Here is a 19,731-nt window from a genome sequence, read left to right on the forward strand (position 1 = left end):
CTGTGTGATGTTTTGTTTCTTCATTCTTTGTGTTGTAATCCAGTCAAAGACAGCATCTCTGCTTCCTCTTTTTCGCTTTCTCTCTGCTCTGCTCTCAAGGGCTATAATTTCAGCTGCATCATTCACCATCTTTGTTTGTCAAAGACCACGAAGACTGGCATCCTGCCATAGCCCCAGGCAGGTCTTCAACTTATCTTTCTCATCCAACACTCAGTCGCTAATGATCTGGCATCCCGCCAGAGCTATGGTAGATCTTCAAAGACCATAGTCCTAACTGCGATTCAGTGGAAGATCGGTGCTTTAAATCATATCAACATTCTCACACAGTTCTGTTTTCGTAAAAATCCATAATTATTATCTTGTTCTTGTTAATTTCCTCTTGCCTTTTGTCAATCCATTAGCACTTGAGGTGGTTGCCGAACCGTTAAAGCAGCAAACATAGTATATATAAAGAAAGGGTAAAGGCTCTCCCCCCCAACATACCACACTTTGTTATGAAGAAAATCTTCTCTCCAGTTCAAAATGTTGCTGCTCAGTGGCTGATTTATCATTTATCAGTTTATCTTGTTCCATTAGTCCAGCACACACCTGTAAATTAGATCCGATTCATCCTGATAAACAAAAGAACCTCTGCCCATAATGGCTACGTTGGAGGGATAAAAAGGTAAAGGTACCCCTGCCCGTACGGGCCAGTCTTGACAGACTCTGGGGTTGTGCGCCCATCTCACTTAAGAGGCCAGGGGCCAGCGCTGTCCGGAGACACTTCCGGGTCACGTGGCCAGCATGACATCGCTGCTCTGGCAAGCCAGAGCCGCACACGGAAACGCCGTTTACCTTCCCGCTGGTAAGCGGTCCCTATTTATCTACTTGCACCCGGAGGTGCTTTCAAACTGCTAGGTTGGCAGGCGCTGGGACCGAGCAGCGGGAGCGCACCCCGCCGCAGGGATTCGAACCGCCGACCTTTCGATCGGCAAGTCCTAGGCACTGAGGCTTTAACCCACAGCGCCACCTGTGTCCCGTGAGTTGGAGGAGGGATACTGATAAGCAAAGTGCTTGCACTCAGTGCCTCCTGCCTCTGGAAATGAGAGCCGGGTATCAGGGCCGGCGGGAGGGAGCTTGCAAGGACCATTATACTCAAATCATCCTTGTTTATGCTCCACAAACGATCTCTGCTAATGTGGGAGCTGCCTCCATTATGGCAGAAAGCATCAGAAGCCATCCCCTGAATCAGATCTAATCAGATCTTAACAGATGTACAGAAAATCCAAAGAGAGATTTAGCTCAGCCAAGCTTCAATTCAGCAGGTAAGAAACTGCCCCCTCAAAAACTATTAGAGCCCTGGTGGGAAGCTGGTTAACAACCAAATGAGTGAATAATAGCAAACAAACAGACAACCCACTCAGCAATCTTTGGAAAAGGCCCTGCTTATTTCTTCTTATTTTAGTTATTAATGCATTTTCTTCCTGGTTTAGAAGCAATGATAAAAGTTCCAATCCAGCTGCTGAAAGCTTGGCTAGCAGGGCCAGCTGAAACATTTCTGCAGTGTGGTACTCTGGAGCCTCCTGCGTCTCCCCATCACAGCCACTGATGGCTTCTAAAGGATCCTAGAACAATTGGAGATCTCAATAAATTTAATCCCCACATTCCCCTTCCTCATTCATCTCCACTGCCTCCAGCAGACTCAAATAAAACACCTTTTATTGCCTTGATCAGTGTCTCTCCCTCCCAGATTTCCAGCAGAGTTCAAGTGTCTCATAAAGGTAAAGGTAAAGGTACCCCTGCCCGTACGGGCCAGTCTTGACAGACTCTGGGGTTGTGCGCCCATCTCACTTAAGAGGCCAGGGGCCAGCGCTGTCCGGAGACACTTCCGGGTCACGTGGCCAGCGTGACATCGCCGCTCTGGCGAGCCAGAGCCGCACACGGAAACGCCGTTTACCTTCCCGCTGGTAAGCGGTCCCTATTTATCTACTTGCACCCGGAGGTGCTTTCAAACTGCTAGGTTGGCAGGCGCTGGGACCGAGCAGCGGGAGCGCACCCCGCCGCAGGGATTCGAACCGCTGACCTTTCGATCGGCAAGTCCTAGGCGCTGAGGCTTTAACCCACAGCGCCACCTGCGTCCCTCAAGTGTCTCATACTTTACTGCTTATCATTCTTTTTTTTACAAGATGCTGCCTTCTGTAATTTCAGACGTTTCCTTCTTTTAAAATCTCGAATCACAACTCAAAACATGCATCACAATGAATAAAACTCCAAGACACTGCAGATTAGTTTTTGTTTTTTGTATTTTTAAGACTCTTGGTTGGAGTTGAGTTTAAGGTTCTCCATTACCTCAACCCAAGGGACGAATTTAGACTTTGCATTTCAAGTAGCATTTAAAATGGTTCACTGTGTATGTGTGTGTGTGTGTGTGTGTGTGTGAACAACACGGGCACTGGGCTTATGTTCACTAGTTTGATGCACATCATATGAACCTATTGACACTATCAAGATCAACTGCACAATCAGATTCTCAGGTCCCATGGGCCTTAAAAGGTTAAAAGGAGCACCTTGAATTGAGCCCCAAAGTAGAGCTCATTAAAAAAAAGTCCCATTTTTTAAAAAAATCAAAGACAGGGTTCAGTTCAAAAAACAAGTAAATGCTTCAATAAAACAAGAGGATGCACATTGGCATAATGTCTTCTGTCACGGTGTCCCGTTGTGCCAGAAGCGGTTTAGTCATGCTGGCCACATGACCCGGAAAGCTGTCTGTGGACAAACGCCGGCTCCCTCGGCCTGAAAGCAGAGGTGAGTGCCACATTCCATAGTCAACTGGACTTAACCATCAAGGGGTCCTTTACCTTCACCTTTACCTGTGCTAAATGATACGCAAAGTGCAAGTGCAAATTTAGGTGAGGCTTTCTCATATACTCAAGTTGTCCTGTGAAACCAGGGTTCAATCCCCACTCCGCCATGAAGCTGAATGGGTGGCCCTGGGCCAGTCACTGCCTTTCTGCCTAACCTACCTCACAGGGTAGTTGTGGGGATTGAATGAGGAGGGGGAGAACCATGTAAGCCACCTTGAGTTCCTTGGAGTAAGAAAGGTGGGATATAAATGCAAAGAAGAAAGAAAGGAGGAGGAGGAGGAGGAGGAGGAGGAGGAGAGGAAGAAGAAGAAGAAGAACTGTAGGGGCAACAGGACACTTTTACACATATGGTGGGACTGTGATGTGGTAAACATTTCCCAGCAACTATTACCTGATTCCTTGGTAGTGCTGTCACTTACTGAAACCACCCCCCTCCATGCACCATAAACATTTGGAGGTTGCCCAGAGCTAGGGAACCACAGAGGTGACCCTCTAAATAACACTGGTGGTCAAGGGTTTGGGAAGTTGCCCTTTCTGAACATCCAACATGCCACTACAGAATCATAACAGGCACAGCCAAACTGGATAAATTTGTCAAAATTTGGTTTCCCCTTGTAAGCTTTATTAATAAGGTCCAATGCAAATTATGATTGTCTCCAGCAAAACACACCTCGAAATGGAGTGCCTATTTCATGGAAGGGCTGAAAAAGTCCAGTTCTTATTGAATTATAGCTGGCATTGTTTCTTTTTACAATCTTTGTTTGCAATCACAGATCCTGTGTTTCTTGTTATACCATTTTTGTTTCTGGTTGTTTTTTTAAAAAAGTTTCTTTTTTAAAAAAAGAGAGAGAAATGAGTTCTATAAACTAAATAGAAACAGATCTTAAGCAGAAACAGAATTAAATAGAGATGCAGGTAATCTGGTAGCCTCTCTGCCTGCTTAGTCTGCTGTTCAGGTGCTGAGCAGAGATAAGCCACTTCAAGGCCCCTCCTGATTTCTCTTCTTAGGGTCCTTTATCTTTCAGCTGGACGCAACCCACCTAGCCGGCAAACAGAGGAACATCCTCTGTGAAGAAGGGCCACATGGTCATCCGACCCAGCCCTTGGCCAGTGTGAGGTGGCAGCTGCTGGAGAGAGCAGCTTCAGGCGCCACAAGACCAGCCTGCTGCCTCGGGTGCAGGAGAGGACATTGTCCCATCTCCAGTTTCTAAATTGTTTCATTTTATTGAAATCAAGCCTAAAACAAAATCATCAAATAAAGCAGCTATGAAATATTGAAGCAGACACAAAGAGGTCAGAGACATCAGTAATACATTCCAGACGTTTGGTATAATAGAAACTATAACTATAACTATAAAAATAAAAACTTAGTATTAAATAGAAACTTATTTTCTAGGGGGGGGTGAGCTGCATTTCCAACAAACCTTAGTTTGTGAAGCCCTACAAATATTCCTATTTTATTGTATTGTATTGGGGGGGGTTGATCTTTTATGTTCCACATTATTAACGTAAACAATAAAATAAAATCAAACAAAAAGAAACTTGTCCCTACTTTTTTGACCTCTAGAGATTCTCAGTTTACATGTCTATTTTCCTAGTAAGGCTGCTTCCCATATCTTCGTGTAACAGTAGGGAATAACCATAGCTGTCAACTTTTCCCTTTTCTTGCGAGGAATCCTATTCAGAATAAGGGAATTTCCGTTTAAAAAAGGAAAACATTGACAGCTATGGGGAATATCTGCTCCAGCTAGATCCCTCCAAAATCTGGCTATCATGACTCTGACCACAATGTACATCTTGATAATCAACTCCTTACAGCCTTATCATTTATCATTCTCATCAAACACTCTGTTCCAGTGCTGAAGCAACTACAAATTTCTCCTGTCCTCTTTTAAAGCCACCCAAGTTGGTGGCCATCCCTGCCTGCTGAAGTATGCGCTGTGCCAAGAAGTCCTTTCTTTTATCTGCCCTGAAGACTCATTTTCTGTATGTGGAAAGGGAAGGTGCCATCTTGTTCCTCTGACAGCAAAATGTCCTGGGCCAGTCCTGCCATGACTCAACCCCTGAGTTGGCTGGTATCCTTCTCCACTTTTTGTTTTTTTCTCAGCATTCTCTAAAAATAAATCCACTGTCCGTTGCTCGGCCATTGCTCTAGTCTAGTTGATACTTGGAGGGTTACTTTAATCGGGGGCAGGCTTGGGGCTGTCCAAGTGCTGTGCACCCACTGTGTGCTGAGCTGAGGGGGTGCCATCTCAAAGCCCTGTAGGCAAGTTGCCAGCCTTTGGGAAGGTGGCATGTGGCTCTGACAGGATTCCAGAGTCCTCCTTCGCTTTCCCAGCTTTGAGAAGGAGGGGGAAGGCTCCACGACCCTGCCAGAGCCTTCACGCCTCCTTCCCAAAGCCAGGTGCCTCCTCCCCCATCTTTGGGAAGTCAACTTGAGGGTTGGGGGGACCCAAATTTTGGCCTCACACAGGGCGCCACAGCACCCAAGTCCACCCCTGTTTTAATGAAATCTGGCAAACAGCTGGTGCTTGGAGGGTGATGCTGGAAGAGTGCAAAGCCATCTTCTCACACAGGGGAAAAAGAGCATGATCTGAACAGCCAGGTGAATTTATTGCCTCATCTGAAGCAAAGCTGGCCATATATCACCTTTCGGTAGCATATCACTGCCACCAGGTGTACAGATTAACATTCCAAGAGTTCCCATTTCACTGTGATGCTCTTAAAGCAAATGAAGTGTTTAAGGTTCAAATGCAACCCATTCTAAACAGACAGCCAACAAGGGGAACACCTCTGGCAAACTGAAAGGAAGAACTTTAAAAACATGTATTTAACATTGCACTGCTACAATTTCATTGCTTATTTTGCTATCTAAATGCCCATGCATAATGTCTTACCTGAAGCTCAATCCAAATGAGACTGAGGCACTGTTAGTGGGAGGTGTCCCACTCTTGATGGGGTGGCACCCTTTGAAGCAGCAGGTATGCAGCTTGGGGGTAATTTTGGATTAATCTTTCTCTTTTTTAAAAAAGTGCTTTTATTGAGTTTTGTGACAACACATAAACACTCAAAACGTAAACAAAAACAAAAGAAAAACAAACTAAAAAGAAAACACACACAAAAAGAAATTACAAACATATAACCATAAATCCAAAAGTTCTTACAAACGAACTTATGTTGTCTTCTTTTCTACTCCCAATTCTTATTCTGTTCTTATAGACTTCCTTCCTTCTCAATGCAGTTCTGATTTTCCTTTATTGGTAAACTGCTTCCTTCTCTTTTCATCATTGCTATCTTTTTCCATATAATATGCCTGTAACCCTTATTTTGTTTTGCAAAAATTACTCAAAGCAAGTCCAGGTTTTTATTTGAGGACACTGTTTTTTAAGATACGCTTTATACATTCCCCACTCTTTTTGGGATTTTAACTTGGACTGTCCCCTAACTGTGTCATTTTCACCAGTTTGAGATAATTTAATAATTTATCCTGCCACTCTTTTTTAGTTGGTATTATATCACTTTTCCAAATTTTGGAAATTAATATTTTTTGCTACCGTGGTTGCATATAAGAATATTTTCTTATTTTCATTTATGATATCTGATTCTAGTATGCCCAATAAAAAGGCTTCTGGTCTCGTTACAAAATTTTGTTTAAATATTGGATTCATCTGTCTCTTGAGGCTCAGGGGGTCTTGGTGGTGCAGAGTGGCACCTGGTCTGGGCAGAAACAACCTTTTGTTGTCTACACTCCCCACTGAATTTGGCAAAATGTCCCTCCCTCATTTGGCTGCTTGCAAACAGGATGCAGAATTTCACAGCAACATTTTCACTCGGCACTACCTGCTTGTTTTCACTAAATTGGAATTTGGGTTTTAGTTGCCTAGAAACACATTTTCATGCCCTCACAACAGACAGATTGACAGAGAAAGAGATGCCTGGCCTCTGTTACAAGCTGCAACCAGGAGAAATTTCTTGAGGTGTTATGGCATGGAGAAAGTAAATAAAGAAAAGTTCTTCTTTCTCTCCCATAATGCTAGAATTCATGGACATCCAGTGAAGCTGAATGTTGGAAGACTTGGGGCAAATAAAAGAAAGCCCTTCTTCATGCAGCGCATAGTTAAACTACGGCCCACCCTCCCCCAGGAGGCAGCGATGGCCACCAGCCTGGATGGCTTTAAACAGGACTGGACAGATTCTGGACAGACTGGAGGAAAGGGCTCTCAATGGCTATTCACCATAATGGCTCTGCTCTGCCTCCAGAGCCAGGGCAGCCCTGCTTCTGAATGCCGGGTCCTGGAAACCACAGGAGGGGCGAGGGCTCTTGTGCTTGGGTCCAGGCATCTATCTGGCTGCCCACTGTGAGGACAGGGTGCTGGCCTGATCCAGAAGGCTTTTCTTGCATTCTCGTGGATAAAGCAGCTAAACACAGTTTTTTCCTCCTCTACTGGCACCAAGAGATGGGAAACTTCACTGTAGCAATGTGAGAGGTTGATGGTTTCTTTGTACAAATGCTTCCTCTGACCATTTCCTCCCCTCCCCTTTCCACATATAAAAATAGCTTTGAGAAACTATCACACCCGCTGCTGCCCCATTAATATTTTGACAAAATTGCGGGCAAGGTCAGTGTTTTTGATTACTGGGGGGGAGACGTAATTCCTTTCAACTCACACTGTTTGTTTAAGGCTAGGCTACCCACCCACCTCTTTACCCTCTCATAAATCTAATTGACAATTACATTTCCCCCCTCAGCAAAAGAAAGCGTATAAAGGGTTTGATTCAGACCAGAGCCCACACCAACCTCCATCAGTGGAAAAAAAGACTTGGAGTTCCCATAATTAACCAAAAGCCAATGTACGAGCATCAATGGTTTCTTGCTAAGCAAAGGCCAACAGGAGGTGAAGCTTTTCTTGATGATACCCATTCCAATTCAGGTTCTTCCCAAAAATTGCATTTCCAGACTCAGAGATACAATTCGTGGTGGGCTCAGCTCAAGTACTCAAGTCAATATGACTGCGAGACAAGCATTACAACTCCAGAAGTTCTTCATTAGCTCAGATTTTAATCTAACCCAGAAAGGAATTTGTGGGGAGGCCTCCCACACTGCCAACCTGCCTCGAAATCCCCTTTTAGAAACACGCTCCTCTTTCTTGATGCTCTGTCAGTGGTGAAAATGTGGGAGGGTTCTCTTCCTCCATCCCTTGCTATGAGCCATGAAGCTCACTGGGTGACTTTGGGTCAGTTCTCAGCTTAAGCAACCTCACAGGGCTGTTACGACAATTGCATGGGAGGGGGGAACCACATCAATCTTGGGTCCCCTGAAACACTCAGACTGAAAATTTCCCTGATCAAGCTGAGGAGAAACAGGCAAAATCTGTATGGCTTAACAAATTTTCCTCTCAGAATAAGCACTTATAAATTAATTTTGATACCTTCTTTGAATGAAGAATGGTTATGGGGGCTTTAGCTCATCAACATCCAGAGAGGAAGGACCCTGTCAGCTACCCCTGGTATAGATGAATATCAACAGCCACACAACTTCAACTGGCACTGAAATTACATCAAAGCAAGCACAAAGAAAACTTCCCTGGGCAGAATATTCCACAGAATGTGAGGTACCACCAAAAAGGCCCATGTTCACAGGAGTCACCCACTGTACTTTTGAAGATGGAGGCACCTGAAAACCACCCTCTTAATCTACAGACAGACATGTGTGGACTGTGGAGATCATCTTTATCTACAAATAGAGACAGTGGAGGTTTGTGGGGTTGTCAATAGGACCAATAAGGCAGAAGGCAGAGAGCCCAACAGTAGGTGGAGCCAGAGCAAACAACTCTAATCCATTATAAAGCAGAGCCAGCTAATCGTGTCTTTCCCTGCTCAGTTCTACAAAGGTAGCACAGAAGGCTGCATTATACAGACCATGGGCCCATCTAGCTCAGTCTTGTCTATATGGCTTGGCAGCAACTCTCCAGGTTTTTAGGCAGGTCTCTCTCCCGTCCCCACCTGGAGGTGCTGGAGTTTGAACCTGGGACCTTCTGCAAGCAAGGCTGATGCTCTAACCCTGAGCCATGGCCCTTCCAACATGGCCCCCTCAGCCCCAGTGGACCAGCCCCTCCCTCGTGCCAAGTGGTGAAGGGCTTTGGAAATCAGAAGCAGCACTCACAGAGCTCCTGGCCTGAGACTCCCTCAGAGCCCATCACTTGATTGCATTTGTTAGTCTGTTTCCTGGTGAACTGCCTAGCAGCAGCTTGAAGACATTTCCACTTGTCTCCAAGTGGTACAAATGTTTTATTTTGCATCTTTGAAGGATTTCCACAGCTCTCCAAGGTTGTTTGGTTTGGAGTCTGTCCCATTTCATCTTGAACTACGTTCTCCGGAATGAGTTAATCTCAGTCACAAATCTTTATCCCAACCTTACTGTTTCATAGATGTCTGACATTAGTCGGCAAGGGGGTGGGTATCCCAAAAGCTTTCCATCAGTACAAAGCATTATTGTATTGGAATCACTTCAGATCTTTAAGCATTCCCCATTGCCAACTCATTCTGCAGGCTTTGCCATTCGTCTTTCTATCCAGCTACAGACGATGCCCCTTCCCTTGCATTCTACATTTGACCTCTGGAGCCCATGCAAAAATCTAGAAAACAGATTAGGCTTATCACACTCAGCCACTTCATTTAAAATTTTATCTTCCATTCCCCCATAGATCTGCATTTTGATGTATATTTAAAACAGGGAATTATCAGCAAATGTCAGGAAGATGTGTCCATTTTGCGTGCACACACCTTTTCCTAGACTGTCAGACTCATAGTGTTGTAACCTGCTGAAGAGCAGGTAATAAGTTTATCAGTAAAGTAAATCATCATCAACGATGACAACAACAACTAGTACAGTGGTACCTCGGGTTAAGAACTTAATTCGTTCTGGAGGTCCGTTCTTAATCTGAAACTGTTCTTAACCTGAAGGGGTTAACCTAATGTTCTTAACCTAATGGGGCCTCCCGCTGCTGCCACACCACCGAGGTACTATTTCTGGGTTAGCGGAGTCTGTAACCTGAAGCGTCTGTAACCCGAGGTACACTGTAGTAGTACCAGTTATCATTAAGATAAAGGTATTATTGTTTTAATGTGCAGCCGTCCTACCTTCTTTCGGCTTTGGGGCTGCGCCTCTGGGACTGTGAGGGCCGGCGGCCTCTCAAGGCTCCCCTGCTCAAGTGGCTGACATTGCGCCCTTCGGAGGAGGCTCTGGCCTGGAGTCCTGCTCGCAGCCCACCTTCGTTCCGGTGAAGAGGCACCGACGTACGGATGGCAGAGATGATGTGGCCAGAGAAGGGACTGAGCACGTCTTCGTGTCGGTGCGGAGGCTGGTGGGCAAGAGTCCTCTCAGAGGTCGGGAACTGCCCAGGCCTGCGGTGGCTCCTCTCATAATAGTATCCTGGGAGGCAGGGCCTCGTCTGCTCCATCACGCCGCCACTGCAGCTTCGGGAGCAGGCCGACCAGGGCCCCCAGCTGCCCCATGCCCCCGGGGCTCCTGCGCTGTCGTCTTCCGTGGCAGCACTTTGCTCTCCTATCCTCTGTGGAACCTAAGGACACCAGAGCAAACCAATTAGCAAGAAAGAAACCCCCAGGGTGGCCGGTGCATCTTTGGAGACCAGCCGCTTCACTCCACCATCTCTGAAAGCCGTGCTGCATGTCCTGGGCAAAGCAGAAGGCGGTCCTTGCATTTGAGCACAAACTGCCCTTTGCGCTTCAGGATCCGAAGCCACCGTGGCTGAAGGCAGCATCTGCAGCACTTTCAAGGCAGTGCTATACCTCTTCAGTCAGGCTTCCCCCAAAGAGTCCTGGGAGCTGTTGTTTTTGTTAAGGGTGCTGAAAGTTGCTAGTAGGCCCCTAATTCCCCTCGCTAGAGCTACAGTTTCAGAGTGGTTTAACCATCAGTCCCTCTTCCCAGGGAACTCTGGGAATTGTAGTTCTGTGAGGGGACTTACATTCCCAACAACAAACAACAGTTCCCAGGGAGCTTGCAGGGGGGAGCCATGAGTGCTACATTTTTATAAGAGTGTTTGACATGTATGGTGTGTATTCAAGTGACTTCTACGTCTGCCCAGCGCAGTGTCTGGAAACCTGTCAGCCAGGCTGTGACCACAGTGTCAGTCTCCACACCTGCTGAGGAGAATAGGGTGGAGTTCTTTTCCTCCTTCACCCCTGAAATTATTTTTACAAAATAACACACATATCTATGTGTATATCTAGTTCTCCCCAAAGTAAGTGAACATTGTACATTGTGTGAGAGTCCCTGTGTGTTTGTGGGATAACAACGGCCCCAGACCCTCTTTTCTTGAAATAACCAGCTATATTATGTCCATTACACATTTAATCTCCATTCCCTTGGTTCTATCTCCCCCACCCCCACATAAAAGATCCTTATATGTGGGCTTCATTTTACAGTGGAAAGGAGGGTCTTCTGAGGAAGATAGGACTTGGATTGTATCCTGCAGGGCTGTTAGTGTGTCCCAAAAAGAAAAGGAAAAGTACTTGCAGTAGTACTGAATCCATTGTGTCCTGGAAACCCCAGATCCTACCTGCAACCCACCCCTCCCTCAACCAGGTTGAGAAGGCTGGAGCAATCAATTGTTGGGGTTTAACTGCAGGAAGACGCAGCAAGACGTAGCAGACCTTTCCACCTGTGACCCTCAGCAACAGGTACACAGAGGCATTCTTTAAGCAAGCAATCCATCCCCTCAATTCTACACCACCTCTTCTTCATTGGTAATGTAGGCAGAATTATTTTTATGAAATATACACCAAAGTATTATGAAATATTCCCAAGGCGAAGCACTCAGGAATGAATGAGCTTCAAAATTATGGAAAAGAAGCATTGGCAAAACAGAATGGGCTCAATAATTTGCAGAAAAATTAAGAAAGCAAGGTGGCATCTAAACTACGTCCCTAAATGGGAATTTGTCCAAAGTGTCTGGCAGTGCCCTATACACAACATCACCTCCATGTATCTCCATTCCTATGGATGCATAGGAAGGAATAAGTCACAATGATCTCAGTGAGCCTAACTTCAGAGTAAATGAACATAGGATTCACCTAAAAGAACAGCATCAAATATCCGAGAGAATGCTCATACAATATTTAGTCCTGTTCTACTCTTCCATGTACAAATATGGGGCTTATTTTATGCCTAAATGGCTCAAGGCACATACAGAGATTAATCTTTTACTCACACACAATCATTGCAGGTAACTTTCTTTACCTGACAAGGGCAAAGGAAGTGCAGAGCCTTCTGCTCCTCACAACCCAACACTGTTAAGATTTAGAGCTAAATGCAATGCCTGGAATCGGAGGTTATAACCCAACTCCAAAGCAACCCAGCCAATCAGAATGCATCGCTGAACAGCCAACGGCAAGGAAATTGGAGCCTTTGGTGGAATACAGCTTGCAAAGCATGGCTTTTGAGAGAAGTTGATGGCAACACATAAACTCTATCCAAGCTAGGCTTTGGGGTGGGCTACATACAGCCCACTCTTCAAGGTGCCCCTCATTGTTTCATCTCTAGCCCCCTGTGGTACTGTCCGGGGAGGTCTATGGGGCAGAAGTCCAGGGCCCCACTCAGCAGAATGAACAGAGAGGCTCCCCAGATGTAAGGGGGGGTGCTTACTAGGAACATAAAAGATACCATAAGACACACTTTTTTCCTCCTAAAAGGTAAGGGGAATGTCTGTGCGTCTTATGGAAAGAATGCCTACGGATGGTGGGGGGATCCTGCTGCAGTCGCAAGCAGAGGATCCATGGTCCCCTTCCTTCCCTCCTCCGTGGCTCGCTTTGAAGCAGCAAAGTGGGAGAGGAGCGGCTTACACGGGTGTAAGCGGCTCCTGTCCAGTTGGCTGCTTCAAAGCGAGAGTACTCTCTTTCCCTCCCCGCAAGAAGGAGAGCCCACTCGCTTTAAAGGAGCAAAGCAGGAGAGGAGCTGCTTACACAGGTGTAAGCGGCTCCTGTCCGGTTGGCTCCTTTAAAACAACCGTGCTCTTTCCCTCCCTCCTCCCCGCTCAGCTCGCTGAAAAGCTCCTTCTCCACACACCCCACACGTGCTCCTTGTCCCTTCAGTGTTTTTCCTTCCCTCCCCACTTAAAACGTGGTTACAAAGCATGGATCCACATGGATCCTCAGGATTTTTGCACTGGGCTACTCCAAACTCACTGTCAAATCACATGTCTGTGGCCACAGCATGAACCACAAAAATTATACATCCACTGTTTCGTTCAGAATTTTTTTTTCTTGTTTTCCTCCTCTAAAAACTAGGTGCATCTTATGATGCAAAAAACACGTATTTTATACCTAAGGCAGCTCACTGGTCCATGCCCTCCAACATTTCTCCTATGAAAAGAGGGACGCCCTAAGGGAAAGCGGGACATTCTGGGATCAAATCAGAACCTGAGATGGCTTCTGTAAATCCAGGATTGTCCCTGGAAAATAGGGAGACTTGGAGGGTCTGGTCAACTTAACTTAGTATTGTCTATGCTGACTGGCTGCAGTTCTCCAGTGGCCCTCAAGGTCCCTTCCAACTCTACAATCCTATGACACTATGATTCTCATCCCTACCTGAAGATGCCACTGCATGCAAAGCAGATGCTGAGATATTCCCCTTCCCCTGTACAACATTTTGAAATAAATGGAGTTATACACCTTGCCATCTAAACAGCATGAATGGTGGAGAAATTTGGTTTGCTTCATATTTGGTTTTGCTTCACATTTTAACTTGTGCCTCCCTTACACACTTATTGAAGCAATACACAAACCAAGTCTAGTGTCCAGATCAAGGGAAGGAATAGTCCCACTATTCTGGCTTGTTCAAACCACAACCTGAATTACTGTGTCCAGTTCTGGGCACCACAATTCAGGAAGCATGTTGACAAGCTGGAACATGTGCAGAGGAAGGCAACCAAGAGTCTGGAAACCAAGCCTTATGTGGAACGGTTGAGTGAGTTTAGTATGTTTAGGGATAGGTTTAGCCTGGATAACAGGAGAGTGAGAGGAGATACGATAGCCATCTTCAGATATCTAAAAGACTGTCACATGGAAGATGGAGTAATGTTGTTTTCTCTTGCTCCAGAGGCCAAGACTCGAACCTATGAAATGGAATCAAGTTACAAGAAATGAGATTCCAACTAAACATCGGGAAAGACTTTCTGACAGTAAGAGCTGTTCAACAGTGGAACAGATCCCCTCCGGAGGTGGTAGACTCTCCTTCCTTGGAGGTTTTTAAGAGGTTGGATGGTCATTGTCATGGATGCTTTAGTTGAGATTCCTGCATTGCGGGGTTGGACTAGATGGCCCTCAGGGTTCTCTCCAACTCTACAATTCTATGATTCTACGAAAACACAGCTACCCCTTGAAATCTACAGTGTTCCAGAGTTCGCAATGCAGTTCTCCAACAACGCCTTTTTCTTTAAAGAACGGTCTGCAAAACAGTGCAAGTACATTTGCAAAAGTACTTGTAAAAATTGTGCCTGTTAGGAGAAAGACTGCCCCAAATGCTGACAATTTCCCACAAGGACTTGGGGAGGTAGGAATCACAAACCTACTGCAGCAAACTGAACTGGAGCCTGGAAAAGTGAGAAACCGAGAAAAACCAAAACGGACAGATTCATCCATCGCTACTTCAAGGAGAGGGGGGCCCACAAGACAGCTTGGAGGAAGGGAAGGAAGGCAGCTTTTCAGATAGTTTTACCTGCTCTGCAAATTGCCATGCTGGCTTTTTCAGTTTCTTGGTTCTCACCCCATCAGAGTTCAAGGCAGCTGCTCCTTGCTTTGTTCAGGAAAACAAGCAGCACTCCCTTCTGTGTCTGCCCCATCAGGCCAGAGAAGCTTGTTGAAACAAAATGCCTCCAATTGTTTTCCAGAAAGTGCAAATCATAGTCACCTGCAGTCACAAACATGCGCTTCCCCCTGAGAAGTCCATTTTTATCAGAGCCAGCTTGAATTTCAGTCTGTGGGTCTGCTCTGCCCACATTTTATACCCTCAACAGCACCTTTTGCAAAACCAGAAGACATTCATCAGATTGCCAGCACCTAAAAACCACCACTTAAAATTATTCAGTTATCCAGGGCGGGGGGGGGGGAGGAAACCTGATAAGTGACAAGTGCTGGCCTGCAGCAGAGGCAAAGGAGGTGGGGGCAGGCCCCCTGCAGCTGCTACTGCCTGAAGTCGTCAGGAGCAGGTTTGAGATAAAAAGAATATGCTGGAAGAGCTCCAGGCAAGTCAGAAAAGGTACAGTTTCACACATGTTAATCCCGGAGCTCAAAATTTGCTGGCAAATGACGGCAAGCAGAATCCTAGGTACTGAAATCTAAAGCAGAACATGAGTCGGTCAGGAGAGGGGGGGTTCATTTGTAATGCATAAAGGCTCAATGCAAGAATATAGATGCATCCAGGGATGGAGAACCTGTGGCTCTCCAGCTCTCTCTCTCTCTCTCTCTCTCTCTCTCTCTCTCACACACACACACACACACACACACACACACTGCAAACCATACTCTTAATAATGGCACATGCCCACTTTTTCTCTTGTGAGGCTTGCATGCACCATCCAGGAACAAATGAAGTATGTTTCTCACTTTGGGACTATTTTGTTTACCCACATGCATGATTTAATTGATTTGTGCCCTTTAAATGGATAAGTTGAGTAAAACCTCTGTGGCTAATTGGCAGAGATTTCAAGTGATGGTCCTGATTTCTACCACGCATGGCCAAAACAGCAGAGGCCCTTCGGTGGCTGACTGCAACCCAGCTGTTCCCTGGCCATGCTGGTTGGGCCTGCTGGGTGCAGAATTGTAACTACCCGGTACCTCCACAGCCCTGCTATAAATCTGCAAGGTCTCCATATAAGCACAATCTGGATGGGAGCACAAACAGTTTTATTTCATTTCCTCAGTGTTTTCCTAACTGTTGATTTCTGCATTATACTTTAGCTTTTACATGATGTAAAAAAACTTATGAAAAATTAATGGAATCTAGCACAAGTTCAGCTTCCAACTCACTTCCATGTTGTTTGATTCCAGAAAATCCATTTGTAGCCCCTCAACCCGGAAAACTGCAGGAGCCCAATGATGAAATTTCAAGCAGTATACTGGCATGCAGTCCTTTCCTACTGTTTTCATGCGGAAACAAGTACACAAATGTGGAAAAGGTTTGGGAAGCAGCAACACTATCCATTGAAACTTGCTGTTGTGCCACACTGTGCCCACTGGTGTAGGGTTACCAGGCGTCCGCGGTTCCCGGGGACAGTCCCCGGATTAGCAAATCTGTCTCAGGACAAATTCCGTCCCCGGAATATCCCCAGATTTGCAAATCAGTCCCCAGGAAACGTGGCAGGAGCAGCCTCAGCAGCCCAGAGCCAGCCTGGTAGTGCAGTTGGCTCTGGCTGGCTTCAGGAGCTGCTCACTGCTCGCTGCCATGGTGCCTGCCATTTTTCCTGTGCCACGGCAGCAAGCAGCTGCTGCCACTGCAGAAGGGGAACCGGGGACATCCGGCAGTACAGATCAAAGGGGAAAGGGGGCAGGAGATTGGGGAAGGCTTGGGAGTCACGGGCGGGCGGCGCGCACTTGCCCAGGAGCGGCACAAGGCGCACGGTTACTCTGCCAGGCAAGGTGCAAAGCCCTTCTTTCGCACCCTGTGAAACATAAATGCACAGAGTTTTTAAAAATCTGGGCAATGGCTGCCCACCTGTGACTCCCGAGCCTCCCCCAATCTCCTGCCCCCTCCTTTGTTTTGACTGATTGGGGAAGGCTTGGGAGTTGCAGGCAGGCAGCCGTTGCCCAGTTTTTTTAAAAAAAATTCAGAGCATTTGTTTCACAGGGTGCAAAAGAAGGGCTTTGCATCTTGCCTGGCAGAGAAACCATGCGCCTTGCGCCCCTCCTGAGCAACGGCCGCCTGCCCACGACTCCCGAGGTTCCCCCAATCTGTCAAAACAAAGGGGGAAGGGGGCAGGAGATTGGGGAAGGCTTGGGAGTCATGGGCAGGCGGTGCGCCATTGCCCAGTTTTTTAAAAAAACTCTGTGCATTTATGTTTCACAGGGTGCAAAAGAAGCGCTTTGCACCATTATGCAATATGCATGTGTGCTTGGGCCCAGGGTCTGTTGCCTCACCATCCCCACTACTGACTCCCTGTTGCTACTCAGCTTCCAAAAAAAAAAGTGTCCCCGGATTCATTGAAAAAATCTGGTAACCATACGACTGGTGCAAACAGAATTTAGCATGACATACTGGTAAATTGATCATAATAAGGCACAGTTCCATAACTCAACAGGCACTGCAGTGTAAAAGGGATATTAGAAATATTCAAAGAAAAGGGAGTTCAAGATGCATGGGAGTTTCTTAACGGTGAAATATTGAAGGATCAAAGGCAGAAAAATTCAACAAGAAAGAAAAGTGGGAGGCACCTGAAGAAACCAGTGTGGCTGCATAAGGAGCTTACAAATGAGATGAAATTTAAGAAGGGCATGTACAAGAAATGAAAGAAAGGAAAAATGAAGGAAGGGTGGACACAAGTAGGCAACAGTTGCAGGGACAAGGTCAGAATGAACTCAGGCTTAAAGGTTTCTTCAGCTATATTTGAAGCAAGAGGAAGAACAAGAAAGTATTGTGTGCCCAACCTTGCAACCTAAAATAGGAAAAGAGGTGGTCAGGGAACACCAGGATACTTTAAATGAATTCAGATCTCCAGGGCCTGATGGGCTGCACCCAAGGGTACTAAAGGAGCTTGCAGATGTAATCAGAGCCTCTTTGATAATTTTTGGATAACAAGTGAGGTCCCTGCAGGCAAATATTATCTCCATCTACAAAAGGGGGGGGAGAGAAGATCCAGGTAACTATTGACTGGTGAGCTTAATATTGATTCCAGGAAAGCTCCTAGAACAGATAATTCAACAGCTGGTCTGTTAGCACCTAGAAAAGGATGCTGTGATTACCAAGACCCAGCATGGGTTTCTCAAATCAAGTCATGCCAGAAAAATCTCATTTCTTTTTTTGATGCAGTTAGAAGCTTGGTAGATCAGGGAAATGCTGTGGATGTATCTTGATTTCAGTAAGGCTTTTGACAAAATCCCCCATGATATTCTTGCTTAGAAGTTGGTAAAATGTAGGGTGAATGAGGTAACTATTTGGTAAATTTGTAGCTTATTGATTGACTGATCCCAAAAAATGCTCATTAATGGTTCCTTGTCATCCTGGAAAAAAGTGACAAGTGGGGTGCCACAGGGCTTGTTCATTGTTCTGGGCCCATTGTTGTTCATTGTCTTTATGCATGACTTGGATGAAGGAAATGAGGGGGTGCTCATCAAATTTGCAGATGGCACCAAGCTGGGAGGGGTAGCTAATGTCACAGAAGACAGAATTGGAATTCAATATGATCTTAATAGATTGGAGAACTGGGCCAAAACTCACAAAATGAATTTCAATAGGGACAAATGTAAGATTCTACACTTAGGCAGGAAGAACTAGATGCATAAATTTAAGATGGGGGACTCCCGGATTGGCAGTAGTATATGTGAAAAAGATCTAGGGGTCTTGGTGGACCACAAGCTAGATTCTTGGCAAATCTGTCTGTCTCATAGGGCCAGTTCATGCATGATTGGCAATCCCTTATGAGATTTCCTTGGGAGGTGTCAAGTTGTGTGAATTGGTGGCTCTACAGTGAGGAACCTTAGTATGTGTTTGCATGTCTTATGTCGCGATTAAGATGGGACTTTTTCAAGTCACTGCCGATCGGAGCTCAAATGGTTGTCTTCTGCTTTTCATATTTTGGCATCCTTGCCTCCAAAGTTACTAATTTTCTTGACTTCTGAGTCTCTTCCAGCTTTGGCAGTGGAGCTTGCAAATTCCTTTAAATTGTACAGCTGAGTAACTGACGGTGCATTTAAGAAGTCATTGCATACAAAGCTGAGAGATTAAATTACCAACAGTCTTAAAATCGTCCCCAAATGCTTGTATCTATATAAAGCTTCAATCTTATCGTCTGCTGGCCAGAATGTTGTGCATATCATGTTCCCTTTGAGGGGCTATGGCAATGACATTATCTAATACTCTCAAAGTGATTAACATATTGCCCACTATTACTATTATACTATTTGCATACCACCTTTCATCTGCGGTTCACAGCAAAAAAAATACTATATAAAAACATCACATGCATAATAAAAACAAGAACAAGAACAAACCAAACCAATAACCTCCTCCCCACCCCCCATTCCCACAAACACATTTAGAAGGATTTAAGATGATAGGCAGCCAAAGGCCTGGTTGAAGAGCAACGTTTTCAGTTACAGGAAACCCCCCCCCCCCTTTTATTTAATACTTCGGCTACAGCTACTTATTTATTTATTTATCTATCTATCTATCATCTATCTTATATGTCACCTTTTCCTCTAAGGAGCTCCATGTTAAGTTGTGGGCAAACATAGCAGATGACACAGCGATTTCTCCAGAGCAGCTCTTTACTTGCAAGCTGGACAGAACTGAACAGCAAACAGCTCAGCCGGCTGTCAACATTGTAGCAACAACAACCCAGAGTTTCCCGCCTAAAATAACTGACGTGGACCTGAGTGAAAACTATCTACAGACCTGAGTGAAAACTATCTACAGTATCCCCCTGCTGGCCCAGGGTGAAACTTCACTACATAACACCCCTCCCCACCGAGATAAGGTGTTAGTTACAATCGTAATGGTTTCCTTATATACACCACTACGCGTAATGGTTCAATTAGGCACAAAAGCATATCGGTTACATTTCCCATACTTAGACCAACAGTGATACATGTCCAACAACATAGTCCTTTAAATAAGTTGGGCACTTGGAAACTCTGCCAGACCGCCGGGGACTGGTAG

General features: G+C 45.6%; 1 protein-coding gene across 2 annotated transcripts in view; it reads right to left on the reverse strand.

The window, feature by feature from the left end:
* Positions 1-19,731, reverse strand: part of LOC307202957 (thrombospondin type-1 domain-containing protein 4-like) — a 122,548-nt gene that overhangs the window by 48,119 nt on the left and 54,698 nt on the right. For both annotated transcript variants that reach the window (XM_079953423.1, XM_079953424.1), the window contains exon 4: positions 9,984-10,423. In XM_079953423.1, coding sequence (XP_079809549.1) covers positions 9,984-10,423 — 440 coding nt within the window. The remainder of the gene's footprint in view (positions 1-9,983; positions 10,424-19,731) is intronic.

The sequence above is a fragment of the Podarcis cretensis genome (genome assembly GCF_951804945.1).
Source record: "Podarcis cretensis genome assembly, chromosome: 14".
In the NCBI taxonomy this organism is placed as follows: Eukaryota; Metazoa; Chordata; class Lepidosauria; order Squamata; family Lacertidae; genus Podarcis; species Podarcis cretensis.